Here is a 27,701-nt window from a genome sequence, read left to right as displayed (position 1 = left end):
CAGAGGTTAGAACTCAGGCCCGTCCCGAGCACGCCGGGTGGCGAGCCGCGGCCGGCTCAGCTGCCCCCCGCCGTCAGCCTTTCCGCAGGCCGGGAAGAGCGGCTCACAGTCCGCAGCGGCCCGGCCGCCAGGCGGCGACCGCCCGGAGCGGAAGCGGCAACCCGGAAGCGCTACCTTGGACAGCCTCCGGTTCGGCCCCGGGCCTGGTCACCGCCGGCCGCAGGGGGCGGCCATTTTGCCGAGGAGCGGAGCCGGCGGCCCCTCCTGCTGGCGGCGGCGGCGGCCACAGCGGCTTTGCGGCGGGAACGGCTACTGCGGCTGCGCTGGGCTGGGCCGGGCAGGGCTGGGCAAGGAGCGCGGAAGGCGCCTGTGGTCGCCGCCGCCGCCGGGAGGATGTTTTCCTTCTCGACCGTGCAGCCGCAGGTGAGAGGGGTGGCGGAGCGCACCGGCCCTGGCCCGTTACAGTCTCCCCCAGGCTGCGGCCGGGGCCTCATTTCGTGTCCGGATAGGGACGCCGCGGCCAGGCGGAGGCATTCGGGAGGCCCGGGGGTCCCGGGCTCGGCTGGTGAGCCGAGGTCCCGGCCGCCGCGGCGTTGGCCGTGCGGGGGCTCGCGTGGCGCGGGGGCGGCGCCGCGCGTCCTCCGGGAAACGGTGCGTGCGTGGCGGAGCAGGGACGGACGCGCAGTAAGCGCTTGTAAAGTGAGGAATGGAGAAGGAGCCCGGACATGACGCTTGTTGGTGTCTGTACGGTAGAAGCAAGAGGGCTGGCGATGTTAGAAAGTTAAACTGTGCTGTTTGTTGTCGCGGATTGTTGTGGAAACCAGAAAGAACTGACTTGGGCAATAGAGTTAGTGGAGGAAAAGCCCTTCAATTGTTGTTACGTGGCTGCACTCAGGAAGGCGTCTTTTATTAGGTGAAGTGATCGGCACAAGTGCGCTTTACGGACTTTTGATTTGAAACAATGGTTTTACTTTTATGTTAGAGGGATTAGTATGTAATAGCGTTAGTATGTAATAGTTTGTAATCCCCAGTGGGATTTTACAGCTCTTTCCGAATGTAGAGAAGGCCTTAACTGTGCTTTTGTTAGTGTAGTGAAATGACAGAACTTGTACTTTTTGGAACGTGTCATTCCACCTTTTCATAGTGGGAAGAGTTTGGGCATTGCTTGGGATGCTGTAGCTTTAACTTCTGGAGGCTTTACCACAGTCTCGCAGAGTTTAATTATAACCGTGGCCAATTAATTCTGAGGCAGTTTTCATGTCTTGCAGCGTTGTCACTTTTGATCTTCTGTCTAGTCAACAGAGAGATGTATATTCTTGGGGAAGGACGTTCATAGGCAGAGACATAATTAGGCATTGTTCCATCAGCCAGAGTTGCACCCCATCTGCCATCCCTGGTGATGTGTAATGAGACTGAGACATTTTGGAGGTGTTGAAATTACTCATATATTCACAACAGACATAGTCATGTGCTAGAGAAGGAGCCCTGGTATCTGGTGCACTTGGGCTTCTGTACTGATTCGTGAGGTGGTGCCACTGAGCTGAATGGGTGCTCCTGAACTGCAGAATTGCCTGTGTTATGTGGATAAGGTTTGTGTAGGTTAGTTTGATACTTAGGTACGTTGATAAAGTGGGATCCCAAGGAAGAAAACATAAAGAAAACTTTTTTGAATCACTTATATATTGCAGGAAGAATACAGTTTTTTCAAAACAAAAGGAGAATAGGGGTTGCTTGGAAGTAATGCAGGATTCAGCAATACTTAAGAACAGTGATCTCTAAATTACTCATTAAAGTCTGAAATGAAGAAATTAAGGCCTACTGCTCAAGAGGAGTACCTCCTTTACCATTCTTTTTCTGTCATTTAAATAATGTTACTTCTTTCCTGTGGCTGTGCTGTGAAGTCTTATCAGAGTGGTGACTTTGTTTTGGAATCTGCCAAGACAATACTGGCTCAGGATTATTTTAAGTGAACTTTTCTTCTGAAGAAGAGAAAAATCCTGAATGAGACTAACAGGTTTTAAAACATTTTGAGAGGCTGTGTCAAATTACAGATTTTTCAGCACAGAAGTTGCTTGCTATTGTTTCTCTTTTTTATTCTTTTTTTCTTCATTGTGTTTCTTTTTTTGTGTCTTATTGCTATGTGGGGAAAAAACACCTATTTAAAATGTATGTTAAGTGACTGTGATGGGGCTTGATGACTACAAGAGAGGCACTAAGTTTCACAAAGTTTTGTATTTATTTGCATGCAATGATTGTTAAGTTTGTAATATTTTTCAGAAGACAGTCTTTATTATTCTGTCATCTGGTTGCAACAGCAGACATCCAATGCATGAAACAAGTGGTACATAAAAAAGAGAGAAAAAATATTTTGAAGGTAGAATTAAGAGTAGTAGCAATGTTGTTTCCCTGCTGGTTCAGCTGAAAGTAGTCAGTTAGAAGTTATGTGGTGTTTTTTGTTTGGTTGTGGGTTTTTTGTGGGGATTTCTTTTGTTGTTGTAACTAAATATTGTCTCAAGTCTTTGCATCTCCTAAGAGCTGATAATCTGTACCTACTTCTGCAAATGCAGGGGTTATTTTCTTTAAAGCATGCTTACATTTGAAAACCAGGAAAAATAGCCTCCTTTTTTTTTTTATCTTACAGACTTGGTGAGCATCTAATCTGTCACACATGCTTAAACTTTCTTTTCTTCTTTAAATAAAGATACTAAGCTTGGAGGTGAATCTAAATTGATGTGGTTTACTGTGAAGTCCTCAGTTAAAAAGCAGTGTACAGTGCAATTTGTAAGTTGGTTTGTAATAGAGATATGTTTGCATAGTTTAAATAAGCTTATTAACTGATATATTTTTTTTTTTTAGGCTACTGTTCCTCTGAGTCACCTCATCAGTGCCTTTCATTCACCAAAAAGCTCCGCTACTACTACCAACACAGCATCCATACAACCTGTCCAGAGGGACACCTCCCCAGAGCATGATCTGCAAAAGAGTGAGGTACTAAAAACCTTTGGAAGAAGTAGTGGTTTCCACTGAACTAAAGTAAATCCGAATAATATCAGTTTAAGTGAATTCAATCTTTGACTCATTTTGTAATGCAGAGTGACTAAACAAATTTATTAACACACGGAGTGTAATTTTTTGACTGAACTTCAGTAAGTTGATGCTTTGGCAGTAAGGATTCTATGGAAATACAGTATTTCATTAATAAGTAAGAAAGCTATTTCTTGTCCTGGTAGAAAGTTGCAAATGAGAATAGGTTTTGTTTTCACTTTTGTTTTCACTTTCAGCTTTACTGATACTGTAGAGCAAGAAACATAAACTTTTCTGTTAATAAATCCCTTACCATGTTTTCACTGTCTAGCAAGATTTGCGTGCTTATTTCTTGTGAGAAAATGGACTGTTAATAAAAAACGTTGAGGAGTTTCGGGAGACCAAATAGCATATTTGCATGGTTTTTATTTTTCTTTTACAATACTTTCATTATCATCAGAAATTCAAAATACAGAAAGTGAAAGGTAGTATTGGATCTTGCCCTTTCTCTTTCAACTTGTTTCTTACACCAATGTTAGTGAGAAAATGTTTGGAAGGAAAAACATGGAGTCTCTTATTGACTGCAGAACTTTGGAAATCAGCATGGATTGTACTAGTAACCTCCGTGTTGCCATTCCGTTGTTGCTCTTTTTTTGTGGTTCTGTATGTGCTTCTGGTGGGACACCAGAATTAGTGAATGAAACAGCTTCATTTATTCACTTCTGGATTCGTCTTTCTATTCAGCAAGAGAATCTGATCTCCTTTTCAATACAGAGGGTTTTTCACATTAGATGTTTTCTCTCTAATTCATCATACACGTTTTTGCTTCCTCCTAGCATGATAAAAATATAAAAAGATTATTTTTAAAAGTCTCTCTTAATGAAAGTATTTAAAAGGAAAGTTCTTAAAACAAGTTGATTAGACTGTAACAAACCTAAGCTTAAATAATTAAGCCCAAATGCAAATATTGGCTTAGTACACACAGATATAATATTGAATAAATTTGAACTATTAGAATGCCAAAAATAATCACTAGAGAATGTGAATACATTGCAAAATTAAACCCATGTTTGGAAGCAGTAACCTCTTCTGAAGTGTCACAGAAAATGATACTCTTTTAAAAAGAATTTTTTGAATCTTCCCCTTTCCCACCAGCATTTCAGTAGTTTTTCAAGCAGTTGACACAGGAATCTACTCTTTTCAGCCATGTGTTAAAAGGAAAAGAATATTTAGAATTCTATTTATACTTGAGTAAGTGTACCAGAAGCAATCTCCCATAGCCTTTAAAAAGAGTCTGTTTATTTAAGACATCTTTTTTAAACTATAAACTTTGAATAGAGTGGTATTCTAAATGCATCTAGGAATCTGTTGTAAAAATGTTTCTTTTGACATTTTATTCAAGAATTTTTCACGTAGTTCTATTGGAAATGTAGTTTCACTTAGTTGATCAACATTACCCAAAAAAATGTCCATAATTAATAATAAAAGAAAACAAAATATTCAGTAATATTAAATAATAAACAGAAATAAATAATAATTAAAATAATAAAACTAAATAAAAGACTCCATAATAATCCATAAGAAGTTGAATATCTGTGCAAATACATTTAGAATAGCTTGTTGTATTTACTTCTCAGTTGGTAAAATGTTACTACAGAACTACTATTGAGGAGATAATAAATATTTTGAAGAGTCAAAACCAATGTGTATTTTTAAAACATATTTCCCTTTAAAAATGATTTTTCCCATCTGTAGAATGCAAAATTAAATTACTAAACAACGTTAATCAAAGCAAATCCAAGTAGGAAATAAAGGAAAACAAAAAGGGCTTTTTCAAATACATCAGCAGCAAAAGGAAGATCAGAGAGAATGTGAACCTGCTGATGAACAAAGAGAGTGCCCTGGTGACAGAGGATGCAGAGAAGGCTGAACTACTGGATGCCTTCTTTGCCTCAGCCTCCACTGCTAAGGCTGGCCCTCTGGAATCCCAGTCTCTGGGGGACTGTGAGATAGTCTGGAGAATGGAAGACTTTCCCTTGGTGGACAAGGATGAGGATAGAGACCTGTTGGGGAAGCTTAACACCCATAAATCTATGAGACCTGATGGGGTGCACCCACGGGTGCTGAGGGAACTGGCTGATGTTATTGCTAGGCACTCTCCATCATTTTCAATTGACCATGGAGGACATATGAGATGCCTGAGGACTGGAGAAAGGCCAATGTCACTCCAGTCCTCAAAAAAGGCAAGAAGGAGGAGCTGGGAAACTACAGACGGGTCAGCCTCACCTCCATCCCTGGAAAGATGATGGAACGGCTCATCCTGCATGCCATCTCAAAACACATGAAGGGAAAGATGGTTATCAGGGGCAGTCAACATGGATTCACCAAGGGGAAATCCTGCTTGACCAACCTGATAGCCTTCTGTGAGAGTATAACTAGCTGGCAGATGAGGGGAGAGCAGCAGATGTCATGTGCCTTGATTTTAGCAGGGCTTTTGACACCCATATATCCAAGTGGGAAGGCTCAGGCAATATGGGTTAGATGAGTGTACGGTGAGGTAGATCAAGAACTGGCTGAATGATAGAGCCGAGAGATTGGCACCGAGTCGAGTTGGAGGCCTGTGGCCAGTGGATTTCCGCAAGAGTTGGTTCTGAGGCCACTTAAACATCTTCATCAATGACCTGGATGAGGGGACAAAGTGACCCTCAGCAAGTTTGCTGATGACACCAAACTGAGAGGACTGGCTGATTCACCAGAGGCTGTGCTGCCATTCAGCGGGATCTCAACCGGCTTGAGAGTTGGGCAGAGAGGAACCTCATGAGGATCAACAAGGGCAAGTGCAGAGTCCTGCATCTGAGGAGGAACAACCCCATGCACCAGGACAGGCTGGGGGTTGAACTGCTGAAGAGCAGCTCTGCAGAGAGAGACCTGGGAGTGCTGATTGATAATAAACTAAATATGAGCCAGCAATGTGCCCTCGTGGCCAAGGCGGCCAATGGCATCCTGGGATGCATCAAGAAAAGTGTGTCTGGCACACTCCTCCCCCTCTACTCTGCCCTGGTGAGGCCTCATCTGGAGTCCTGTGTCCAGTTCTGGGCTCCCCAGCTCAAGAGGGACAGGGAACTTCTGGAGAGAGTCCAGCGCAGGGCCACCAAGATGATCAGGGGAATGGACCATCATTCATATGAGGAAAGGCTGTGGGAACTGGGGCTGTTAGACCTGAAGAAGAGGAAACTGATGGAGGACATCATTCACACTTACAAGTATTTAAAAGGTGTATGTCAAGAGGATGGGGCAACACTTTTTTTTTCTGTAATGTCCAGTGATAGGACAAAGGGTAATGCAAAGAGTTACTCATAGTTACTTATCCTTTTCCCTGTAGATACTTTTGCCTTTCATTGTGTGTCTGCCCAGCTCGTGGCTTTTTATGTTCTTAATTGTGGCTATAGTTTCTTAATATTCAGTCTTTTCTTTGCTGCCAAATCTACGCTGCTTGCAGAACAGCCAGCCAAATAAACCCCAAGAGGTTGGGTGGATTTTGCTGTTTGTTTATTTGGATAAAGTATAATGGGTGGCTATTTTTCTGCATCTTTTCCCCTTATACTCTTTATTTCCTAAAGTAGAGGAAAAAGTAAAAAGTAGAAAGACTTGGAAAGCCACATTTATTTTTCTATACCTGTTTTAATTGGGGATCCGGACAATGTTAAAAAGAGTGACTTTGGAAGAAAATATACTTGTTCTGAATGTACTGTGACAGTGATAATATCAGTGTCTGCAAATGGAGAAGTTATTCTGCATTGTCAATAGCAACTATTCTTTCTTTAATTATGTCCATTCATTTATCTTCATTTAGAAATGTCTATTTCTATATAAACTGTCAAATATAGATGCTGTATTCAACCTAATACAGCATCTATATTTGCTCTGTTAACCTAAAGTTATTACTTTTTTTTCCCCTAAATAAATTTTGAACATTTATCTCTGTTTTGCAGACTGGACTTAATTTAAGAGATCTGGGGTTGTCTGATTTGAAAGCTAACCAATTCAAAGAATTGGTGAACAGATTGCTTCCTGGCTACTGTGCAGAAAACAAAGTCTCTTCACCATGGCATACATCATACATCTCTGCTGAGTCCTTCTTTGAAAATAAGCATGGTACGTTTCAGATTGAAGTGCTAATAGAGTTGGTAAGAACCAGATTATGAATGTGAACACAATTGTTCTTTAGTTTAATCTTTGTGCTGTAGAGAACTCAGCTTAAAAAATGCTTATTAAAAATAGTACTTAAAAAAAGCTATATGCAGGTTGTGTCTGGAGTGGTGCTTTTGAATCTTGAGAATTTTAGAAAATTCAACCTAGATTTTGGATTCTTTTTTCAAATTCAGATTTAAAGTTGGCTGCTATTAAATTTTTCTGAACTCAGCTGTAGTGCAAGCTCATTGTCTCTTAATGATCAGTCTGAGCTGTGGGATTTTTTTTTTCACTAATTTGCTTCACCAAACAGAAGAAAATAGATTTTACTGTCTCCTGATGTCGCACAGTCATGAACAACTCAACTTTTCATTAAGTTATTCCTGTATTGCTTGAAGCAACTTTACACAAGGATGTTAATTAAAAGGAAATTCAGGGTGGTGAACTGTAAACAGTCCATATAGAATATTTCATTGCTGAAATAAACAAAGAATGGTTCCTTACAGTTAAAGGTGTTCTGTTGGAATTGTAGATACTCAAGAGTATGTTATAAGGAGCATCTAAATATGAGCTATTGCATATACAGTATTGCCACTGGGAGAAAGAGCATGAGAATGTCTCAGGGCTGCTGTTAGAGGAAAGGTGTTAAACTGCATTTTGATGTGAGATACAAAAAAATAATTAGCTCAGAGGCAGATTCTTGAATATCAAGTAAAAAATTGCAGGTGCTTCAAAGCTTTGATAGATTAACATGCGAGCTCACCTCGCTGGTGGTTTCATTCACAGTTGAAAAGGTGAGGTTATAGGTGAAAAACTGACACAGGCAAGGGAGGTTGTAAATCTTCAAGAGTGTGCTTTTAGTGTAGGTGACACCACATGCTATGGGTGATTGTTGATATATGTATGTGGTGCATAGGCTTGTGCATCAAGTGAGGAGACTACTTTTTTGAACTAATGTGTTCATAATTATGTTGTATTAGATTAGCCAACAGCATTGTAGAACTAACAGCCAATGTTACTTTGTTCTTCCCATAATCCCTCAGTATTCCAATGGTTAGCTTATGTGATTGTAGTAATAACTGACATCTCTGAAAATCCCTACTATATTTTTTGAAGTTGTATCTTGATTGTAATAACTTTCTCAGAATACATCAAAGAAACAAAACTCTCCACCTTTTTTGTGCTTACATTAGCACCTGAATTATTGTGAAAGAGAGCATATGTAGGCTCAGCCTTGTTTTTTTTCTCCTCCTTCCTCAGGTCTTGGTTTCTAAAATACTCTTGCCTGCTAGATAGTTCTTTGAGCTTTTGGTAGCTAAACAACATATAAATGACAAACCCCGTGGCTTGCAGTCTATAGCATGCTTAAAATAGTATGCTAGTAACTTTTTCACTGACATGCACTTTTATTCCTTCTTGTGTATTGCATGAGGACTGTACAGTTGAGATAACTTAGTATAGTTTAACATGTTTTCATATGTTATACTTAGTCTATTTTAAATTGCCTGTGAGCCATCTGTTCTTTAAAGCCTTTGAAACGTAATGATTGGTTGGTTGCTGGTCCTTCAGCATCATAAAAATCTTTGAATTCCTCTCCAGCCTAGTTAACTTTATTCAGCTGTGTACAGATGTGTGGAGTTTCTCTCCTAGACACAGCTTCAAATTCAAAGTTCTGGGTACCACTATTTTTTAGAAGTTCTAATTAGAAAAAGTTCTGGTATAGTGCCAAATGCCTGATTTAGATTAATGCCAAGAAGTTAACTTATGTACTGGTGGTGGTTAATTTAATTTAATTACAGGTCTCTGAAGGACTGTAGTAAAATAGAATTAATGTTTAAGAAACCAAAACCAACCTGTAGAAGAAGTAATGTCTTGTTGCCAGATAATATGGGGTGTACTTACACTTTTCTGTATCTTTTTACAGGTTTTGTGGACGTTTTTGGTGCTTTACGCTCATCTTGTTTGTACAGACAGCATCCTAACCCCCTCCAAAATTTGTGTTCAGGGGTTCACTGTTGGCCAGGTATAAAACAATATACTATACTGCTTTAATCTCTCTAGTAACTTTTTAGTCTGGGAAAGTGTTATGTTTTAGAGGTGTCATTCAAGAAAAAACAGTAAACTTACATAGCTTTATAAGCTTATTATTGATAATAACACTTTAAGTCATTAAGTTATTTTTACTTTTGAGTAGTATGTTTCCAGAATTAAGTTAGTAAACATGGTGTAACTATAGAATCTTGTTCAAAGATGTCAATAGTTGTGGTTCATGTTCTTAAAGACAATAGGTGAACTGACTACTTTTGAATCAATAAATGCGTTGAATCTGGTATTCATCCAGATTACCTTTCTAAGGTGACTGGCTTCAACTTCTCCTGGATGTGTGATGGGTACCAACAGGGCTGCATTAGCAAGACCACAATCAGAAGCTCAAGGTGTTCAAATATTGTCTTCTAATCCATTTTTCTGATGCCACATCTGGATACTGTGTGTGGTTTTGTGTCCCATGGTTGAGAGAGATACTGACGAAACAGAGATAGCCCAGTGGTGGGACACAAGGAAGGGTGCATTAATGTATAGGGGAAGCTGAAGGATCTGAAGTTTTAAAGTTAGCAGAAGAGAAGGCAAGGAGTGGTATAATTGCTGTTGGGGTGGTATTAGTTAACTCTTGTACACTTCCAAAGAAGAGGCAACAATTTGCAAATAAAAGCAAAGGAAACTCCTGTTGGAAGATGTTCACAATGAGAATAGGCAAGTTCTGAAACAGGTTGTCTGTAGAGATTGTGTTAATTTAATCCTTGAAGATTTTAAAAACTGGTCCAGAACTACCTGATCTGTTGTCAAACCCCTGCTCAAAAAAGGAATGATTTCAACTAGATGACTGCCAGAAGTTTGTTTTACCTGTTTCTATTCTCTGATAACATAAGGCTTAGTTAAAACTACATATTTGACTGGTATTGGTGATTCTTCTAGAGCATACTTGTGAAAGAAGATAAATATTCTTTGGTTTTGTGATTTCTGTGGTTAAATCTCAATCTCAAGGTTTCTGATGTGATAAGAGATGATATATAGTGCTATAAGCTCCCAGTACTTCAAAGGTCTTGTTTCTGTTGCCAGTTGCTAAGGTACAGCACCCTTAAGCCATTCCACATCTCTTCAGAGCACCTGATCAGTTGAACTTTTAGACAAAGGTTATCTTAGAGCAAGAGCCTTTGTTCCCATCCTTCTGAATTAACTTAAGAATGTTCCATGTTTCTTAACCTGACTGGTTTTAATTCAGATGTATGTCTCTTCTGTTCTGAGATGGTAGTAGGGTTGACCCATTAGCTCTAATTCACAGCATGAGCTCATGATTATTTTACCAATAAAACTATGGGAAAAAAAGTCCTGTGAAACAGCAGTTTGCTTGCAATTTCAGATTATAAACATGGTTCATGATCACGTAACTGTCCATATACAGGACTAGAATTTATTGATTGATTAATCCACTTTATTACTGAGAAGTGTCCTTCATGCAATTTTCTGTGGTTTGTGGGTTTTGATCAGGCATCTTGAACAGCTTGCTGTTTGCAATTCACTTTCTACTGTGAACATGTTGGGAAGATTGTATTCAATTCAATCATGACAATCTTTTCCATATAATAGTTTCTGAAATTTCTTTGCCCTTTTTTTTCTTCTATAGTGATAGTAATGGATAGTTTTTAACTTTCTTATTTATTTTTACTACTTCAAGTTTACATACAGTCACGGACCTTTAAGACCTTGAGATCAAGAACAAGACGTCTGCAGTCAACATCTGAGCAATTCACAGAAACAAAAGGTTCACTTTCTTCACTTTTGAAGGTAAATATGAGTAACATTATAAAAGTTTTTCTGGGCTTATTCAGACCATCTTGAATGAACGTTCACAATTTACCAAGGATCTTTTGTTTCATTACTGTGAAAAAAAATGTCTTAATCCTAAAACACAAGCTAATGGCAACATACTACTTTTCATACTAGAATCATAGAATCATAAAATGGTAGGGGTTGGAAGGGACCTTTAGAGATCATCTAGTCCAACTCCCATTCAGGAGCAGGGTCACCTAGATCAGGTCGCATAGGAACATGTCCAAGCGGGTCTTGAGGACCTCCAAGGAAGGAGACTCCACAACCCCTCTGGGCAGCCTGTGCCAGGGCTCCCTCACCTCAACAGTGAAATAGTTTTTTCTTATGTTTAAGTGGAACTTTTTGTGTTCCAGCTTCATCCTATTACCCCTTGTCCTGTTGCTAGCTACTGTAGAAAAAAGGGATGTCCCAACCTCCTGACACCCACCCTTTAGATATTTATAAATGTTAATAAGATCTCCCCTCAGTCTCCTCCAGACTAAACAGCCCCAGTTCCCGCAGCTGTTCCTCATAAGGAAGATGCTCCATTCCCCTGATCATCTTGCTGGCCCTGCACTGGACTCTCTCCAGCACTTCCCTGTCCCTCTTGAGCTGAGGAGCCCAGAACTGGACACAGGACTCCAGATGAGGCCTCACCAGGGCAGAGAGGGAGAAGAACCTCCCTTGACCTGCTGCCCACACTCTTCTTGATGCATCCCAGGATGCCATTGGCCTTCTTGGCCACGAGGGCACATTTCTGGCTCATATTTAGCTTATTATCAATCAAGACTCCCAGGTCTCTCTCTGCAGAGCTGCTCTTCAGCCGTTCGACCCCCAGCCTGTACTGGTGCAGGGGGTTGTTCCTTCCCAGATGCAGGACTCTGCACTTGTCCTTGTTGAACCTCATGAGGTTTCTCTCTGCCTGACTCTCAAGCCGGTCGAGATCCCGCTGTAGTACTACAGAGATTTGCTTTGTGTGTTGTTGATGTAAAGATCACTGGAATTTTTTAGCAGAACAGTTTCTGAGTATAAAAGGGCTTTTAAACTCTAGATAAAATTATTCATATTCTGCTCTTGTGGTTTTGTTAAAAATATCTTGGAGTACATGAAGTATTTGTTCAAACAAATACATCTGATTTAACAAAGGAGAATGTGTGTTTTTTCCAAGCAGTTCAGTGTGTGATTGTTTAGGAATAGATTTACTTGTGACTGGTATACTTCTGAGATACAAAAAATTTTCAGCTGGTTCTCTTTGTGGGTTCCAAACTCAAAACTAAATCAGCAGAATTGGGGTAGCAAAGCAGTTAACAAAACCAGTTTAACCTAGGTCCTCTTTGCTTTTTATTTGCTGTACAGAAGTCAGGCTAATTAAAGCATTTGGAAGTATGGTGTGTGTAGATTAGCTCCTAGGCATATACATGAGCTAGATGTACTGTGGATGGAGGTAAACTAAAGCTATTGCCACACAACGCTGCTCTTAGATTTGGTAGGGCATGTGAGTTGTATTTGATCAAGCTCTATCAAAACTACTTACTTCCTTCACATTTGGAAATAACTTGATTTCATGAAGGAAAAAGCTTAATCAAGTAAATCCCACTGAATCTGTTGTTCAAAGCTAGCTGTGCACAAACAAATGTGCCTTGGGCTGTGTTTTCTGTTTGGAACTGGGGTCCAGGAGGGCTCAGAGTCTTACATGTTTAGCAAAAATCAGGGTGTTCCTGCTGGAGCCACTGTGGTTCCACACTCAAGCTACGGCCCTGTGCCATCTAACTAACCCCACAGCACCTGAATTACATGTTTTTTTTTCCTTTTGCCCTCATCCATGCTAGCCAGGTAGTAAGTTAATTATGTATCCAAACTCAGTGTGTACTAACACTACCGTGGAAAATATTTTAGGGCTTCGTCCTGAGAAAGCGAAGAATTGATGTTGAAAACTTAGATACACTAATGAAAACAAAGAACATCCCAGAGGCACACCAGGATGCTTTTAAAACTGGTTTTGCAGAAGGCTTTTTGAAAGCACAGGTATTCCTGCAAAAAACACTTGGTAAGTTGTTTCACAGCAGGTATCTTGTCTTTGCATTCAGAAAGTAGTTTATTTCAGCCTATATTAAAACCTTTTGTTTGTTTTCTTTTACAGATTCCTTAAGAAGATCACGTTTGCTTTCTTTCTTTCTCTTTGTTCTTTGTTTTTATCTTGCTATATATTCATCGTTTTTACCTGGGAAAGGTTCCTTTTCTGATGCTGGTTAGTTTCCTTTTTTTTCTGTACTCTTTCACTTGTGTTGTTTCTTCCATCAGGTTTAGTCCAAATTAAATGTGTTTTGATATGATGATTGTTTTAGGATGAAAGATGTTATTTACTGCTTTAAGCTACAGCCTTTCAGACAATAGTGTTTATGGAGACAAAAGTTTTCTGTTGATACAGTTAGATTGTTCACCAGTTATGTGTTTGTCTTTAAATTTAGATGATGCATTATTTTCATAAACAGTAGCCAAAATGATTTGTTATTTATTTGCAATCACAGCCCATTTTACAGGGACTAGGTACTTGCAGACCAAATTATCATCTTGAGAAGTGTGTTGGAAAGAGTGGAATGACCAAAAGCTGAGCTCATGTGAATTTCAGCCTCATGCTGAGTTGCTGCCTCAAGAAAGTTAGGGTGTGTGCAGAAACAATGAGGGAGAACTTCTAACTTTGTATACATGCTTTTGGATGCAGAGCTTTCTGTACTGCAAATGACTAACAAGCACATCACTGAATTAATTGAAAATATTTGAGAGGATCTTTTTTCCTAAAAAGCTGGCACTTGCTGGGCACTTGTAAATGGAAACATGACCTTTTAAAAGGGCAGCTGGAAAGTTAGTGGCTTAATGGTATGCACTGAAGTGCAAAGTTCAGTGTTGGAATGAACTGACTTCATATGTAAATCTGGTTGTTCATCATCTACTGTTTGCTATTAGTACGCTTTCGAACATCGAGTATCTTTGATGCAGCAGTTGATCCAATCCAGTTGAAAAATGTCACCTTCGAACATGTAAAAGGGGTAAGTTCAAAAGTAAAGTGTGACAGTTCTTGCTTGACAAGTCACTGTGAGCCTGAAGAATGCCTTACTCTGTTATAGAAATTTCATTATATGAACTGAAGCTGTATATGTATTGACCACTCCAAGGAGGGTTTTGACTACTTCTGGGAGGGTTTTGACTGCTTCTATTCCGTTTTAAATCTTCGTGGCATTTAATACCTTGTAAAAGGTGCACTCTTGACTTGTTGAGTCACATTTTTAAGGCTAGGATAGCAGAAGGCAGGCCATAAGTATCCACGTTAATCCTTTTTTTTTACAGAAGTTGACCAACAGAAGGAGATGGTAATGTCATTTGATCATTTCTGTCTTAGTACCATCTGTTTCAAAGAGATGATATTAAGAAAGGAGATAGTGAGATTCCCAGAAAGACGTGGGTATGTCACTGCTGATGGGATAACTCTGGGTGTTTTTTGTAGTCAACTGTTCTTTGACTGTCAGTGGCAAAATGAGGATCTTGACCCCTCCTTCTCTTTATACAAATATATAAACGTAATCTGTTTTTACCTAGTCAAGCTAATACCTTTATATAGAATTTTTCTGTTCTTAAACTGTTTGGTTATTCCTTCATGTCATGGTTTAGGCCCATCAGGGAACAAAAGACCACAATTAGCCTCAAGTACCAAAGGGCAGGGAGAGCTTAATTGCCACTTAAGGTCCAGGACAAAACAAACCAGGCTACCTGGCTTGGGAAGAAAACAGAAAATAATTTAATGCAACACCAACTAAAACCTTAAACTATAACCAAAACATAACCAAAATAAAACAACACAGAGTGGTACAATGATGAAGAGCCTGACCAGCCCTTTAAGATCACCTTCTCCCCACTCCTCCCCTCTTCCTGGGCTCAGAGCCCTGATCCCGGTGTTTTTACCTCCTCTCCCCAGAACGGCCCAGGGGGGCAGGGAGTGGGGGTTTCAGTCAGTCTGTTCCTGATAGCTTCTGCCCTTTGTCCCTCCTCAGGGCAGGTGGGCTCTGCACCCGTCCTCCCTGCAAGTCCATGGGGTCCCTCACACACACGTCAGCCCTGCCCAGGCTGCTCCCACGCGCATTTGTCCCAAAGGCTGCAGCTCCTCTCTGCCTCTCGTGTGGGGCTGCTCTGGGCCCGCAGGCTCCAGCACGGCCTGCGCCATGGCCGCCTCCCCACACAGTCCCTCACACGTCTGGGTGCACTGACATGGAGCTGCTGGTGCCTCTCAGTCCTGCCATAGCCCTGCATGGGTTGCAGGGGTACATCTGCGTTCTCACCACGGCCTGCAGAGGGGTCTCTGGTCTGGTGCTCCTCCTTCCTTCCCCCTCTGACTATGGGGTCCATGTGGTCGCCTCCATCTTGTATCACTCCCAACACCTCCTGCCAGCACTTCAAATTCCCGTCCCTAAATAGTGATGGCAGGGGCGCCAGATTGGTCCAGCAGGGCCAGAGGTGGGTCTGAACCCAGGAGCTGGGGGAGAGTCCAAAAGCTCTTTACCAGGTCTTCACTGCAACTCGCTCCCCCTGTTACCAAGCAAAAGCTGCTTCTTGCTAAACCATGACACTTCAGTATTATTAACTTCAGTGTTTACTGATTCCTGTGAACAGCTCTAGGAGAGAGATTGAGTTAAACTCACAGACACTCAGTATCCACACAAGTTCGGTGGTACACTTTTATCTCAAGATGTACCCAAGATGTGTTTTTGATAAATACACAATTAGAGACTTTGTTGCTAATAAAAAACTCACCAACAAAAAAAAGACATGGTATTTTATAAATGTTTAGGTATATTTTTTGGTGTGTTTTTAATGTGTAGGTTGAAGAAGCTAAACAAGAATTGCAAGAAGTTGTGGAGTTCCTGAAAAACCCTCATAAGTTTACTGTACTAGGAGGGAAACTTCCAAAAGGTAAGAGTTGTTGCTTGGCAGAAGTGGGTATAGCCTTGACTGTCTTTGTGGCTTTGTTCTAAACTGAATGACAGGGCCTAAATACTGCTGTTGTGTTTACTTTGTATCTGGGAAAAATTGGGAAATAATGGAAGACACAGGTAGTGAATTTCCTTGTTTGTTTAAAATATTTGCAGAACAAATGAATCTTCAAGAGTTGTGAAAGCTTCTTTATTAAAGGTTGCCCTTAAATGAAGTACCAGGGGATGGGAGAGTGGAGGATAAGGTAGTTACGTTGCACGCTTCCTGTCTTTCCTTCAGTTGCCTGTATGTAAAAATTGGTCATTACTACCTGTCTCTCTAGAAAATTTGAGGTACCTGAGACATTCAGATAGAAGAAGCAAAGATGTTTGGATACATCTTACATTTGGTATAAGTTCAGTAATACCTTCAGAAATAAGTTCAGGATAATAAGCTATGGCAGTGCAAAGCAGTGGACTACCGATTCCAGGGGAAAAGCCTCTCAAAAGCCAAACCTGTTCATAATTGTTAGCAATATTATTTGCAGTGTTAAGAATAGATATTTCTTTGAAGTCCCAAGAGATGATATACTGAAATTCAAAAGTTGTTTTACTTTGTCACCAAATGTAACATAGTATTAAAGACACATTCATTATGTGTAATTGGTGTTAATGCCTTTTTGACTAGAACTTTATGTAGCATTTTTCTTCCTTTATCTGCCTCTATAAGGATATCTTTGGGTTTTTTAAGGCAATAGCTTCCTATCACTACATTTTAAAATTGCTTTACTTTTTCTCATCTGAGAAAGATATGTAACATAAGTTGAGTCTTGAAAACTCACTCAAGATACTGCAAAAATGTCCAAAAAAGAACCTTTATTATGCAAGTGAACATGTTAAGGTTAGACAAAACTTCCCATGTTAGCTGTTTAGTCATTAGACTAATAAACAGTAGTTCTTCATCTTGAAAGGCAGGGGGTTTATGTAACTGAACTCTTAAAAGGCCTTTCATTCTTCTGTATGGCTCCTGGCACCTTTAGTGCTTGCTGACTGCTTTAGACAGTTCAGAAACAAATGTTTTAATTCAAAGCTTGATGATAGTAGGAAGCCAAGGGAATCTGAAATATGTAAACTGATAAATCTGTTTTCTGTTAGTCCTCTACGCTGTTTAAAGTCAATTGGAGTCATTTAATTTAAAAAATTAAGTTCCAGTGTCAGGAATGGGTTGGAAAATGTCAGTTTGAAGAAGACACTGTTAAGGATCAGCTCCTAAACTCAGCGGTAATTTTGTAGAATGCTTCAGATTTCTGCTTCTGTTTGATAGTCTTACAAGTCTTTGTTGTTTAAATTTGGGTCAGAGTAAGCAGATCTGTTACAAGAAGCTTCTTGAGACTGTAACAAATGAACAACATCTGAAGTGGGATTTTAACAGCTTTTTGAAGCCTAGTGTAAATTATTTCCTCTAATAAATGGAAGAAACAATGCCTATAAGACTGCATGGGTTTGATGTTTTTGTTGTTGTTTGTGTTTCTGTTTCCTTTTAGGTATTCTGTTAGTTGGACCACCTGGTACTGGTAAAACTCTTCTCGCAAGAGCTGTAGCTGGTGAAGCTGATGTTCCATTTTATTATGCATCTGGATCAGAGTTTGATGAGATGTTTGTTGGTGTAGGAGCCAGTCGCATCCGAAGCCTGTTCAGTAAGTTAAATATTTGTGGGTTTGAAATCTGTTCACATGCAAGATTAATAATCCAGTGCTGTTTAGAAGGTTTCATAAGGTACAGTTCTGGTTACTGGAAAGTAGTAGTGTATGAGGTTAATAATTAATACTTTAATTGTGTAGATAAGTCTGAAGTTTGTGAGCATCAATTAAGTGCGGAATCTTTCTCATTGTCAGATGAAACTGTACCAAAAACTAAAACTGATGTTACAGCACTCTCAGAGACAGTAGAAGTCATTTATTTAGACTACATGTAATTTTGTATAAACTAAATGGAATATTTTAAATAGTCATTTACTTACTGTCATGCATAAATTATTTTAAATTTGAGGTAAAAAATGATGTTAAACTTCAGTTCCTTCATATTGTGATACATTTAATATGAATTACGAGTTTTATGGCATCACGGTGTAGCACTAAGCTGAGATTTCCTTTTTCACTCATCAACAGGCCTGGAATATAATGAAACTTTTTAAATGAATGTTTAGATTGATAACTTTCACAGAATAGGCTTTCTATTTGAAGGACACAAATACATATCATCAGGGGAGGAAGGCATCCAGCTTCTCTCTTAAATGGGAGATTGGTAGCGTTGGGCATATACAGTGGAAAGTGCTTGCATTTATAGAAGACATGACTGGCCTCAGATGGAAGGGATGCAAAATGTAACAAGTGTTCTACTTGACATTGTGCATTTCTTTCTGTTGCCTACAGAAGTTTAGGTGACTTGACATGTACCTTAGTGTGAATGTTACAGGCATGTCTAGCTGGGTGAGCTGAGTTGCATCCTGGGATGCTTGTACCAGTCGATGTCTTAAAGCTTACTATTGCATTTTTGTTTTGTGTTTTTAATACCTCTAAGCTTGAGGATGAGGCTTTCACTGGTAAATAGCAAGCAGATTCTAGTAAAATAAGTTAACATTTAGACCCATCACATTTCATGTTACCATTATTTAATGGGTCAATGTTTTCTGCCCAAGCTTATGAAATAAACTTGTAGGGAGTTGATATGAAATCATTTCTTAATCTGTTTTGCTAGTAATTCATTGTAGCATGGTATAAATAAGCTAATGTGGAGGTGAAAACCATTGCTTCTCTTTGTAATGCTTAATTCTTGATGCACTGTTCCTTTGTGTGGCTGAACTGTCCTGCTTTATTTTTTTTTTCAGGGGAAGCAAAAGCAAATGCACCATGTGTTATATTTATTGATGAGTTGGACTCTGTTGGTGGGAAGAGAATTGAATCCCCAATGCATCCCTATTCAAGACAGACCATTAATCAACTTCTTGCTGAAATGGATGGGTAAATATATGGATTCTGAGATCACAGAACTTTTAACTTTTGTAATGCTTTTAAGTCTATGAAGTTATGATGCTGTTATGACCACTTTCTAGTACTGCCAACAGTAGCATTAATGGCCTTACTGTAAAGAATATAGAAGCTTTGGAGTTGTAGTAGCACAATAGCTGAAATTACCCTAAATTATTTCTCAAATTTTCTTAGACTGCCTGTCTAAGGGAAGAAGTTCAACTCTTGAGATCAGGACATGTTTTTAACCAGTTACTGGGTTAAATGTGGTCATTCTTGGATCACACATTGTGGTTTGCTAGTGTGTTTTTGACTGGACAGTTGAGGTTATCTGAAGTAAGGAATAGAACTTGTTATTGCCAAAAAAAAAAGGTGTAGAGTCTGGCTCAAACCCTAAACCTAAAATAAATCTCACCCTTTTTTGCATACAGCTTTAAACCTAATGAAGGTGTTGTCATTATTGGTGCAACAAACTTCCCTGAAGCATTGGATAAGTGAGTATAATGAATTGATTATTTTTACAGAGCATATATTAAGCAAAGAAGCAAAACAAAGGAAAACCCCCATCCTGCAACAACAATGAAGTTGCTTGTGATAATCTTTAAGTATTAATATTACAGCTGAGGGTTCCCCCCCACCCCCTCAAAAGGATAGGTACTGACCAGTTTTTGGCATTTAATGGGTTGTGGACTTAAATGTGGAGAAGTAGGTAACATGCTTCAAAATGTCTAAACTTCCTGAAAGATTTTCTGCATAAATTGAGCAGCTGTATTCCTTGTTCACAGTGCAAACTGTTCAAATGAAAGAATATAATCCTTTAAAGTGGGTTGGTAATAAACATCTTTCATTTGTCTTTTTGCTAACAGATATGAAGAATGTATTCTTTGAATCTGTGCACAACACAGAACTTATGTAGATGTCTTAGAAATATCAGATGGTTTTTTGTTCCTTATATACATTAGGAATAGTTTACTGCAGCGTTTTTAAGTCAGTGTTTTAAATTGTCTTTCCCTGTAGTGCTTTAATACGTCCTGGACGCTTTGATATGCAAGTTACTGTTCCCAAGCCTGATGTAAGAGGTCGTACAGAAATTCTGAAGTGGTACCTCAATAAAATAAAGTATGATCCATGTAAGTAAATACTGAAGTATTTTTTTTTATGTAACAGTTTTTATACTGGATCAGCCCACTCATGTATTAGCCCTTTATTCCTTCAGCAATTGTGGCTTTACTGTATGTCTCAGTAAAGAACACAAAAATGGTCTAGTATGTAGTGTTAGGGCATTTTTCTGAGGCACTATTTCTTTTAACTCCCCAACAATTGGTAGTGTCTTAAGAATTAGCCTTCATTTCTTCAAAAGCTGATTTTTTTTTGGTTAATACATTATTTTTAATAGAACATTGTTTATAATTTGATCATTTCTTGCTATTTCTTCTTAATACAAGCTTTTCCAGAAGCAATATGGACCCTAATGATAAGTTTGTTTTTCCCCACAGCTGTGGACCCAGAAATAATCGCACGAGGCACAGTAGGATTTTCTGGAGCAGAGCTTGAGAATCTTGTAAATCAAGCTGCCTTAAAGGCAGCTGTTGATGGAAAAGATATGGTAACCATGAAAGAACTAGAATTCTCCAAGGACAAAATTCTAATGGGTAGGATTTTATACATTAGACACACATGTATGTTACAGTACACAAGGATTTGCCTATGTGCTTAATACTTGTACAGAACAAGAGAGAAGTTTTTACGCTGTTGTTTTGTGGTTTGTTGTTTTTGTGGGATTTTTTTGTTTGCTTACTTTTTTTAGGGGTTTTTTTCCCACCAAAGAAGTCACCTATTAGTTGATTCTGAATAGAATCTTTTGTAGTAGTATGTAAAATCTAGCTTGGGAGACATTGTTTAAGACTTGATACTTTTTTAATCAACACCGCTGCATGTTGAGGAAGACACAGGCTTGATTCTTACCCTTCCCCTACTTTATTCTTAAAGGAAGGAGAGAAACCTGGAACTTCTGTTTAAGTAACTTGTTATGGGGTAACACAAAACTTGAACATCTGAGACATATACATTAAAAATCTGGTCTGTTCATACTTGAAAGAAAGAGTTTTCTCAGATACTCAGACTGCATTTTAAATCTGTTCCTTTGTCTGTAGAGTGTGCTGATGTCTGTTTTAGATACTCATAGAATCTAGAATGGTAGGGTTGGAAGAGACCTCTAGAGATCATCTAGTCCAACCCCCCTGCAGAAGCAGGTCAACCTTAAAATCCTACTTGTATGCATTTTGCATTTAATGAGTGTTAATTTTGCTTGCATGCTGTTCCTCAGTCACTTTGTGCTCAGGTTAAGTATGTAATGTGTGGATTGTGGTAGTGGCTGTACAAGAAATGCATTTAATGCTGTTCTGTTTTTGAGGACCTGAACGCAGAAGTGTAGAAATTGATGAGAAAAACAAAACCATCACAGCATACCATGAGTCTGGACATGCTATCATTGCCTACTACACAAAGGATGCGATGCCCATCAACAAAGCTACAATCATGACACGAGGAACCACACTTGGACACGTGAGTATTTCTGGAATTTTACGTTGGTTTAGAATGCTGATTTGCTGACAATGCTACTTGTAATCATGTTGATGCATATTGCAATCCATTAAGTACTCAGTTATGAGCAATCTCTTAGAAAGCTCTCTGGTCACCTTTTCTGTGTGACAAAACTTTCTTCCTTCATTTTGAAATAAAATAGCATATGTTAGTACAGTAGGTTCACGTATACAAGGAAAGCAATGTAAGTAACCCAACAGAGAAACTTTCAAGAATGTCTAAAGGACTGAAAAGGAGAAGCACTGCTCAACTGTACTTTAACACAAACGTGCTTTATCAAATTGTTCTTTGTCCAGTATGGCTTTTTCTAAACCTAATTGGTTACCTACCTTGTTTCTAGCGTAGATATCCCTAAAGTTTTCTCTTCTGCCTTTAGCTGCCAAGCATTTGAACAGAAAAATATTTCTATTACATTAGTTTCTGTTGCACTTTATCCAAGTTAGTGTGTTCACTTAATCATTGGCCTTGATCCTCCCAGCAAGTTGACTTGTGCTCATCGTAAGTGTAGGGAATGGAAGAAATGGATAGAATAGATTGTTCTGTTTCTTCTGATGGGAGAGTGTAAGTTGCTTGATTTTATGTGGTGCTTATGGTCTGCAGGAAACTGTTTCAGCTGGTAGACTAAACACTGAGAAAAAAACCTGAGAAGTCCATAGATCAGGATGAGGCCCAGAGCATTAAATAGTTAGATAAAAGCCTTTATATCTGCCTTGGATATAAACAAGAACATTTTTCAGATTATGTCAGTATTTCTTCCGTTGACTGTTACCTGACCACAGTTCTGTACCTTACAGGTATCTTTGCTCCCAGAAAATGACAGATGGAGTGAAACTAGATCCCAGTTGCTTGCACAAATGGATGTCTGCATGGGAGGAAGAGTAGCAGAAGAGCTCATATTTGGAAGTGATCACATCACAACAGGTCAGCTGATCAGTAGTTAAAAAGAACTTTTGATGAAAGCTTACAGACTGGCATGTTTAACTTGGTTTCAATAACTAATTTAAATCTGTTTGCTCTCTAGGTGCTTCCAGTGATTTTGACAATGCTACTAAAATTGCAAAACTGATGGTGACTAGATTTGGAATGAGTGAAAAGGTAGTATCATCAATCCTTAAATATTTGTATGGTACAAGGAAATGTTCTGTAACTAAATGCCTGTTTGGCTGTCAATGAGACTAAGTAGTCTCATTGACTCTTAGTCTAAGAGACTAAGTAGTTCTGGCAGAAAAAGGAAGTAAGCCTTAAGACTGGCTGTGCTATAGAGAACTCAACTAGAAAAACCGTATATTTGACAGTTTAAAATTCAGCATGCATTACCTCAGACATCACTAATGTCTGCAGAAAATCAGAGCATCATAGAGTGGTAGGGGTTGGAAGGGACCTTTAGAGATCATCTAGTCCAACCCTCCAGCAGAAGCAGGTTCACCTAGATCAGGTCACATAGGAACATGTCCAGGTGGGTCTTGAAGACCTCCCAAGGAAGGAGACTCCACAACCCCACTGGGCAGCCTATTCCAGTACTCTGTCACCCTCACAGTAAAACCAAACCCTTGGCAGTTGGGGATAATTGTGGGTTTTGGGATGGGGAAGATGAAAACATTTAAGTTTTCTAGCCTTCTAAAGCAACTTCCTTAGTCATCTTTATTACCTCTTGGGTGTTAGTAATCTAGGGATTTAGCTTTGTTTTTAAATAAGAAAATGCTTAATCAGGATCTGTACTGTACCCTACTGAAGTAGACTCTGCAGTGACTGCATAGTTGATGGATAGGTTTCTTGTTTTGCATCTGTCGCAAGCACTTCAGCAAGCATTTGATTAATGATTTTGTTTGTTTGCATATGGAAGCAATCGGTGATGATGTTCTCAGTGTTTTATATGTATTACTGCAACAGTGGCAAGATAAAGGTATTTTTTGTTGTTGTTCTCAGCTTGGTGTTATGACCTATACTGATACAGGGAAAGTTAGCCCTGAAACTCAGTCTGCCATTGAACAGGAAGTAAGAACTCTTCTACGGGTAAGATTCTTTCCCCCTCCTCTCTGATACATTTATCCTGAGATGCTGAGCACTAGCTTACTTGATTATTCAGCTTGGTAATGTATACTAGTGAAAATACACAAGTGGGTGAAAATATTCACACATATCTAATGTAGCTGCAACTTTAAATCTCTCCATATCAAAACTTTTGTGTGATTGTCATGCACAAGCAGTGAGAAACAAGTTGGTGGTGTTGGATTCTTTAATGTACTCTTTTATCACTTCCTCTTACATTTGGTCAGGGTTGGTATTTTGTCTTTTCAGTTCATAGAGGAAAAAAAGGTATGGCTATACACTGGTTTAGAACAGATGTGAATGTTTTATGTTACTCCCACATTTCATAGCGTGCAGATAAATAATTTTGAACAGAACCACAGGAATGACCATATTGTATCAGCATTGGCTTTTCCAGGAGCCTGTTTCTCACAGGAACATTATCAGAGCAGTACCATAGAATCATAGAATGGTAGGGGTTGGAAGGGACCTTTAGACATCATCTAGTCCAACCCCCCTGCAGAAGCAGGGTCACCTACCTCCAAGGAAGGAGCCTCCACAACCCCTCTGGGCAGCCTGTGCCAGGGCTCCCTCACCTCAACAGTGAAATAGTTTTTTTCTTATATTTAAGTGGAACTTTCTGTGTTCCAGCTTCATCCCATTACCCTTTGTCCTGTTGCTAGCTACTATAGAAAAAAGGGATGTCCCAACCTTCTGACACTCACCCTTTTAAATATTTGTAAATGTTAATAAGATCTCCCCTCAGTCTCCTCCAGACTAAACAGCCTCAGTTCCCACAGCCTTTCCTCATATGAAAGATGTTCTATTCCCCTGATCATCTTGGTGGCCCTAATTGGATGCTTAGGGAAATGTAGAATGTTTGATAGTCACAGGACTTTGAGATCACTGTTATGGTAATCTGAAATGGTTTGGTACAGGCAGGAGAATTGTTTACATCATAGCATTTAGGGGATTAACACTGTTGCTGGAGCTAGTTTTGAACCGACTTGTTCATGTAAGAACTACCTATGTAAAACTCAAAGCTGACAATGCACATCTATGTGCAGCATCTGGTAACTTGTTGGGTAGCTTTCAGCTTTCTAAAAGTACATAATGCTTTATAGTACATATTTGAGGAACTTTCCTTGAATACTGTTGTAGCACCATTGAAAAAGTAAAATCAAAGATAGTGAATTTTTATCATCAAATCCTCAAATCAAGTAATTCTTCTCTAAGTCATATATAAAAATACCAAAAGTTTGTCTCAGTATTTTATTTTTAGGCCTGCTTCTGCAAAATGCAAAGGTGCCATAAAGGGGTTTTGTGTCTGGTTTTTAATTTTAACTTAAAATCTAGCTAGCATAATTAATTTTCGTGAGACAGGAGCTGTGCCAGCTGTGAAATACAAGGCACAACTTTAAATGTTTGCTTCAAGCTGTATTTAAACCATTTTAAAGTGGAATCTTCTTGTTTTCTGAAGTCTTAAAATCTTCTGCCTTTTTTAATATTAGGACTCATATGAGCGAGCAAAGAACATCCTGAAGACCCATGCGAAAGAACACAAGAATTTAGCAGAAGCTTTATTGAAATATGAGACTTTGGATGCCAAAGAAATCCAAATTGTTCTAGAGGGAAAAAAACTAGAAGTAAGATGATAGCTTCTGTGATACAGTAACGGCTAATTTGAGGAATGTACATCTTAGCAATGTTTGAAGAATGTACCTCTAGCAATGCAGTAGTCTTACACAGCATAGCCTTTTTTCTCTTCCTGATGTGTGTATGGCATTAGTGACACTTTAATATTATTCTGTCTCTTGTGAGCTTCTGTTATTCATCTGTTTGTTGTGTCACCGGACACACAAAATAAAGCAAGTTCCCCCATCCTCTGCTCCCTGTACTTGTCCCACAAGAAGTTAGTCAGAAGGATAAATCTCAGGGTCAAATTCAGTGTTTTGGTTCAGTCAAATGTGGTGAAGCTGAGAAGAAAAACACGCAGATGTACTGGTGTGTTTGGCGTAGCTTCCTGGGTTGTGCCACCACGTGTGTGTGAAGTGAAACCCCACAGTATGTGCTATGGAATGTTGTATGGATTTGTGAAGCAGTAGTATGTAGTTAACTAATGCTCATACTCTGAGGCTGGAGAACTTTTAAAGAACAATTCGCATTTAGAAAGGTGACAAAACACCTCTAAGAATGAAGCGTCTACACAGTGCATCTCTGATTTTAAAGGGAGTTGTGGGAGCTCCACGTTAGACAAAAACATCACGATTGTGTTCTCAGTGCACTTGGGGTTCAAGTACACACATGTATGTGTGGGAGAGCAATTTTAAAGCAACCCCAGCTGGCTGTACATGTCTAAGCCTCTGTGGACCATGCTTTGGGCAGAACCATGACAGGGATAAGAGAAGTACCTGTGACCTCTGATGTGCTGCTGGCAAGAGTTTTTTAAACTACTGCATTAGAGGGACGACACTGCTTTGATGACAGTGCTTTTACACTGCTGGAGATTGTACAGAACCAGTTTCTGCTAATCCTATGTATGGGCCTTTGATAATCCAACAGGTAATTTCTTTAGAGAGGGCAGCATTGCTCACTAGAGAGTAGTTCAGAATACGTTTGAAGCATGTGGGGTTTTTCCCAAATAACATTCCCAGTTCTGTTCTACAGTAGAAGCAGGGAAATAAACCCTTTTCTTTCAACACTTACATGAGCCTCTGGAAATTCTAAAATAGTAAGAAAAAGGTTTTGGAAACAGAAGTAGCTTCCAATCAAGTGGGAGTGATTGCTAGCAATTATATACCAGAATTCTGATCTCATGGAACTGTTTTTTAGGAATAACACACCTTGATTGTAATACTTCTGCACAATTCATGGCAAAATCTTGGGACTATAAACTTCCATTGCAGAGAGGGCCTTTATTTAATGTTGAAGGTTACCATTTTTGGAGATGAAAGTAGTTGGGCTGGTGCCAATAAATGTGAATGGAAACTGGTAGCTACACTTAAAACTAGAAGTAATGTAGTATTTTAGAATTTTCTGAGTGTAATGCTTGATTATAACTTAGTTTCTTAGTAAAAGCACATGCAGGTTTTTCTTCTTGTTCTTTCAAAACCAGTATAACTTTCTGTTTGCCTGTTTTTGTCAGCTTACTATAGTGACATCCCAGTGCAGTGTGGGAGAACTCCCAAATGTTATCAACCAGTATACCAAATGTCTAGGCTGATTAGTTATAATCGTACATGCATTTTAGGACTAGGCCAACAGAAACAAATATATTGCATATTTGACATCCATTTTTGGAGTAATAAAAGTTAATTTTAATTATGCATATTGGTTTTCTTTTTATTCACTGTAAATTGCTATACAATGTAATACCAGCTTCCCTACTATGTAAATTGAGGTGTAAAAAGCATTGAAACTTGTAAATAAATTGAAGAATGATGGCAAATTGCACTCTCTCTACTTAGATTTCTGGGGAATATTCTCCCTAGAAGTTCAGACCTTTTTTTTCAGTTGCTGATTCAGCAGTGGGACTTGAATGGCAACTTTTCCAGCTAAACAATGTGAATCTGCATTTAAAAACAAAGCAAAAATTTTCACTAGTGAAGTCACTAAAATCTATATTGAATTGTCTCATTTAGAGGGTAAGTCCTTCATGTCTAACATTTTTCTTATTCAAAAGAAAATGTTATCTTACTGTATGCAAAGAAAGTGAGTACAGTCTCCCCCTCCACCCCAAAAAAGAGGTGATATCTCATTGGGTCATGAAAGAAGATTGTTAGAGATCAGCCACCAAGTGTTGGAGGTGTCTGCTTTCTGCTCAACAGCAGAGGTGTTACTGGAGTTTACTGTCATACCCAGACCTTGTGTGCATGTGGCACCTGGTGGGTTTCAAAGAAAAGTGTTGCTTTAGGCATTATGTTTGACCTGGTGTTCTCATGCATCTAGGAGCTGAAATCCCTCCTCACGTAATGATTGCACAGAGACAGGAGAGCACAAA

General features: G+C 39.2%; 1 protein-coding gene across 1 annotated transcript; it reads left to right on the top strand.

Annotated features, from left to right (window-relative positions):
- The first annotated feature begins 195 nt into the window (after nt 1–195).
- Nucleotides 196–27,149, top strand: YME1L1 (YME1 like 1 ATPase). The gene is made up of 19 exons (XM_061996513.1): nt 196–423; nt 2,857–2,988; nt 7,017–7,179; nt 9,140–9,238; nt 10,949–11,058; nt 12,979–13,129; nt 13,223–13,330; nt 14,047–14,129; nt 15,954–16,044; nt 17,588–17,740; nt 18,931–19,063; nt 19,501–19,563; nt 20,087–20,199; nt 20,566–20,721; nt 21,483–21,634; nt 22,468–22,594; nt 22,695–22,768; nt 23,600–23,686; nt 25,213–27,149. The coding sequence occupies exons 1-19, from the start codon at nt 394–396 to the stop codon at nt 25,354–25,356; spliced, it is 2,169 nt and encodes a 722-aa protein (XP_061852497.1). The 5' UTR covers nt 196–393; the 3' UTR covers nt 25,357–27,149.
- Nucleotides 27,150–27,701: the final 552 nt, after the last annotated feature.

Source organism: Colius striatus, chromosome 5 (genome assembly GCF_028858725.1).
Source record: "Colius striatus isolate bColStr4 chromosome 5, bColStr4.1.hap1, whole genome shotgun sequence".
Lineage (NCBI taxonomy): Eukaryota > Metazoa > Chordata > Aves > Coliiformes > Coliidae > Colius > Colius striatus.
This window is presented reverse-complemented; position numbering and strand designations above follow the sequence as displayed.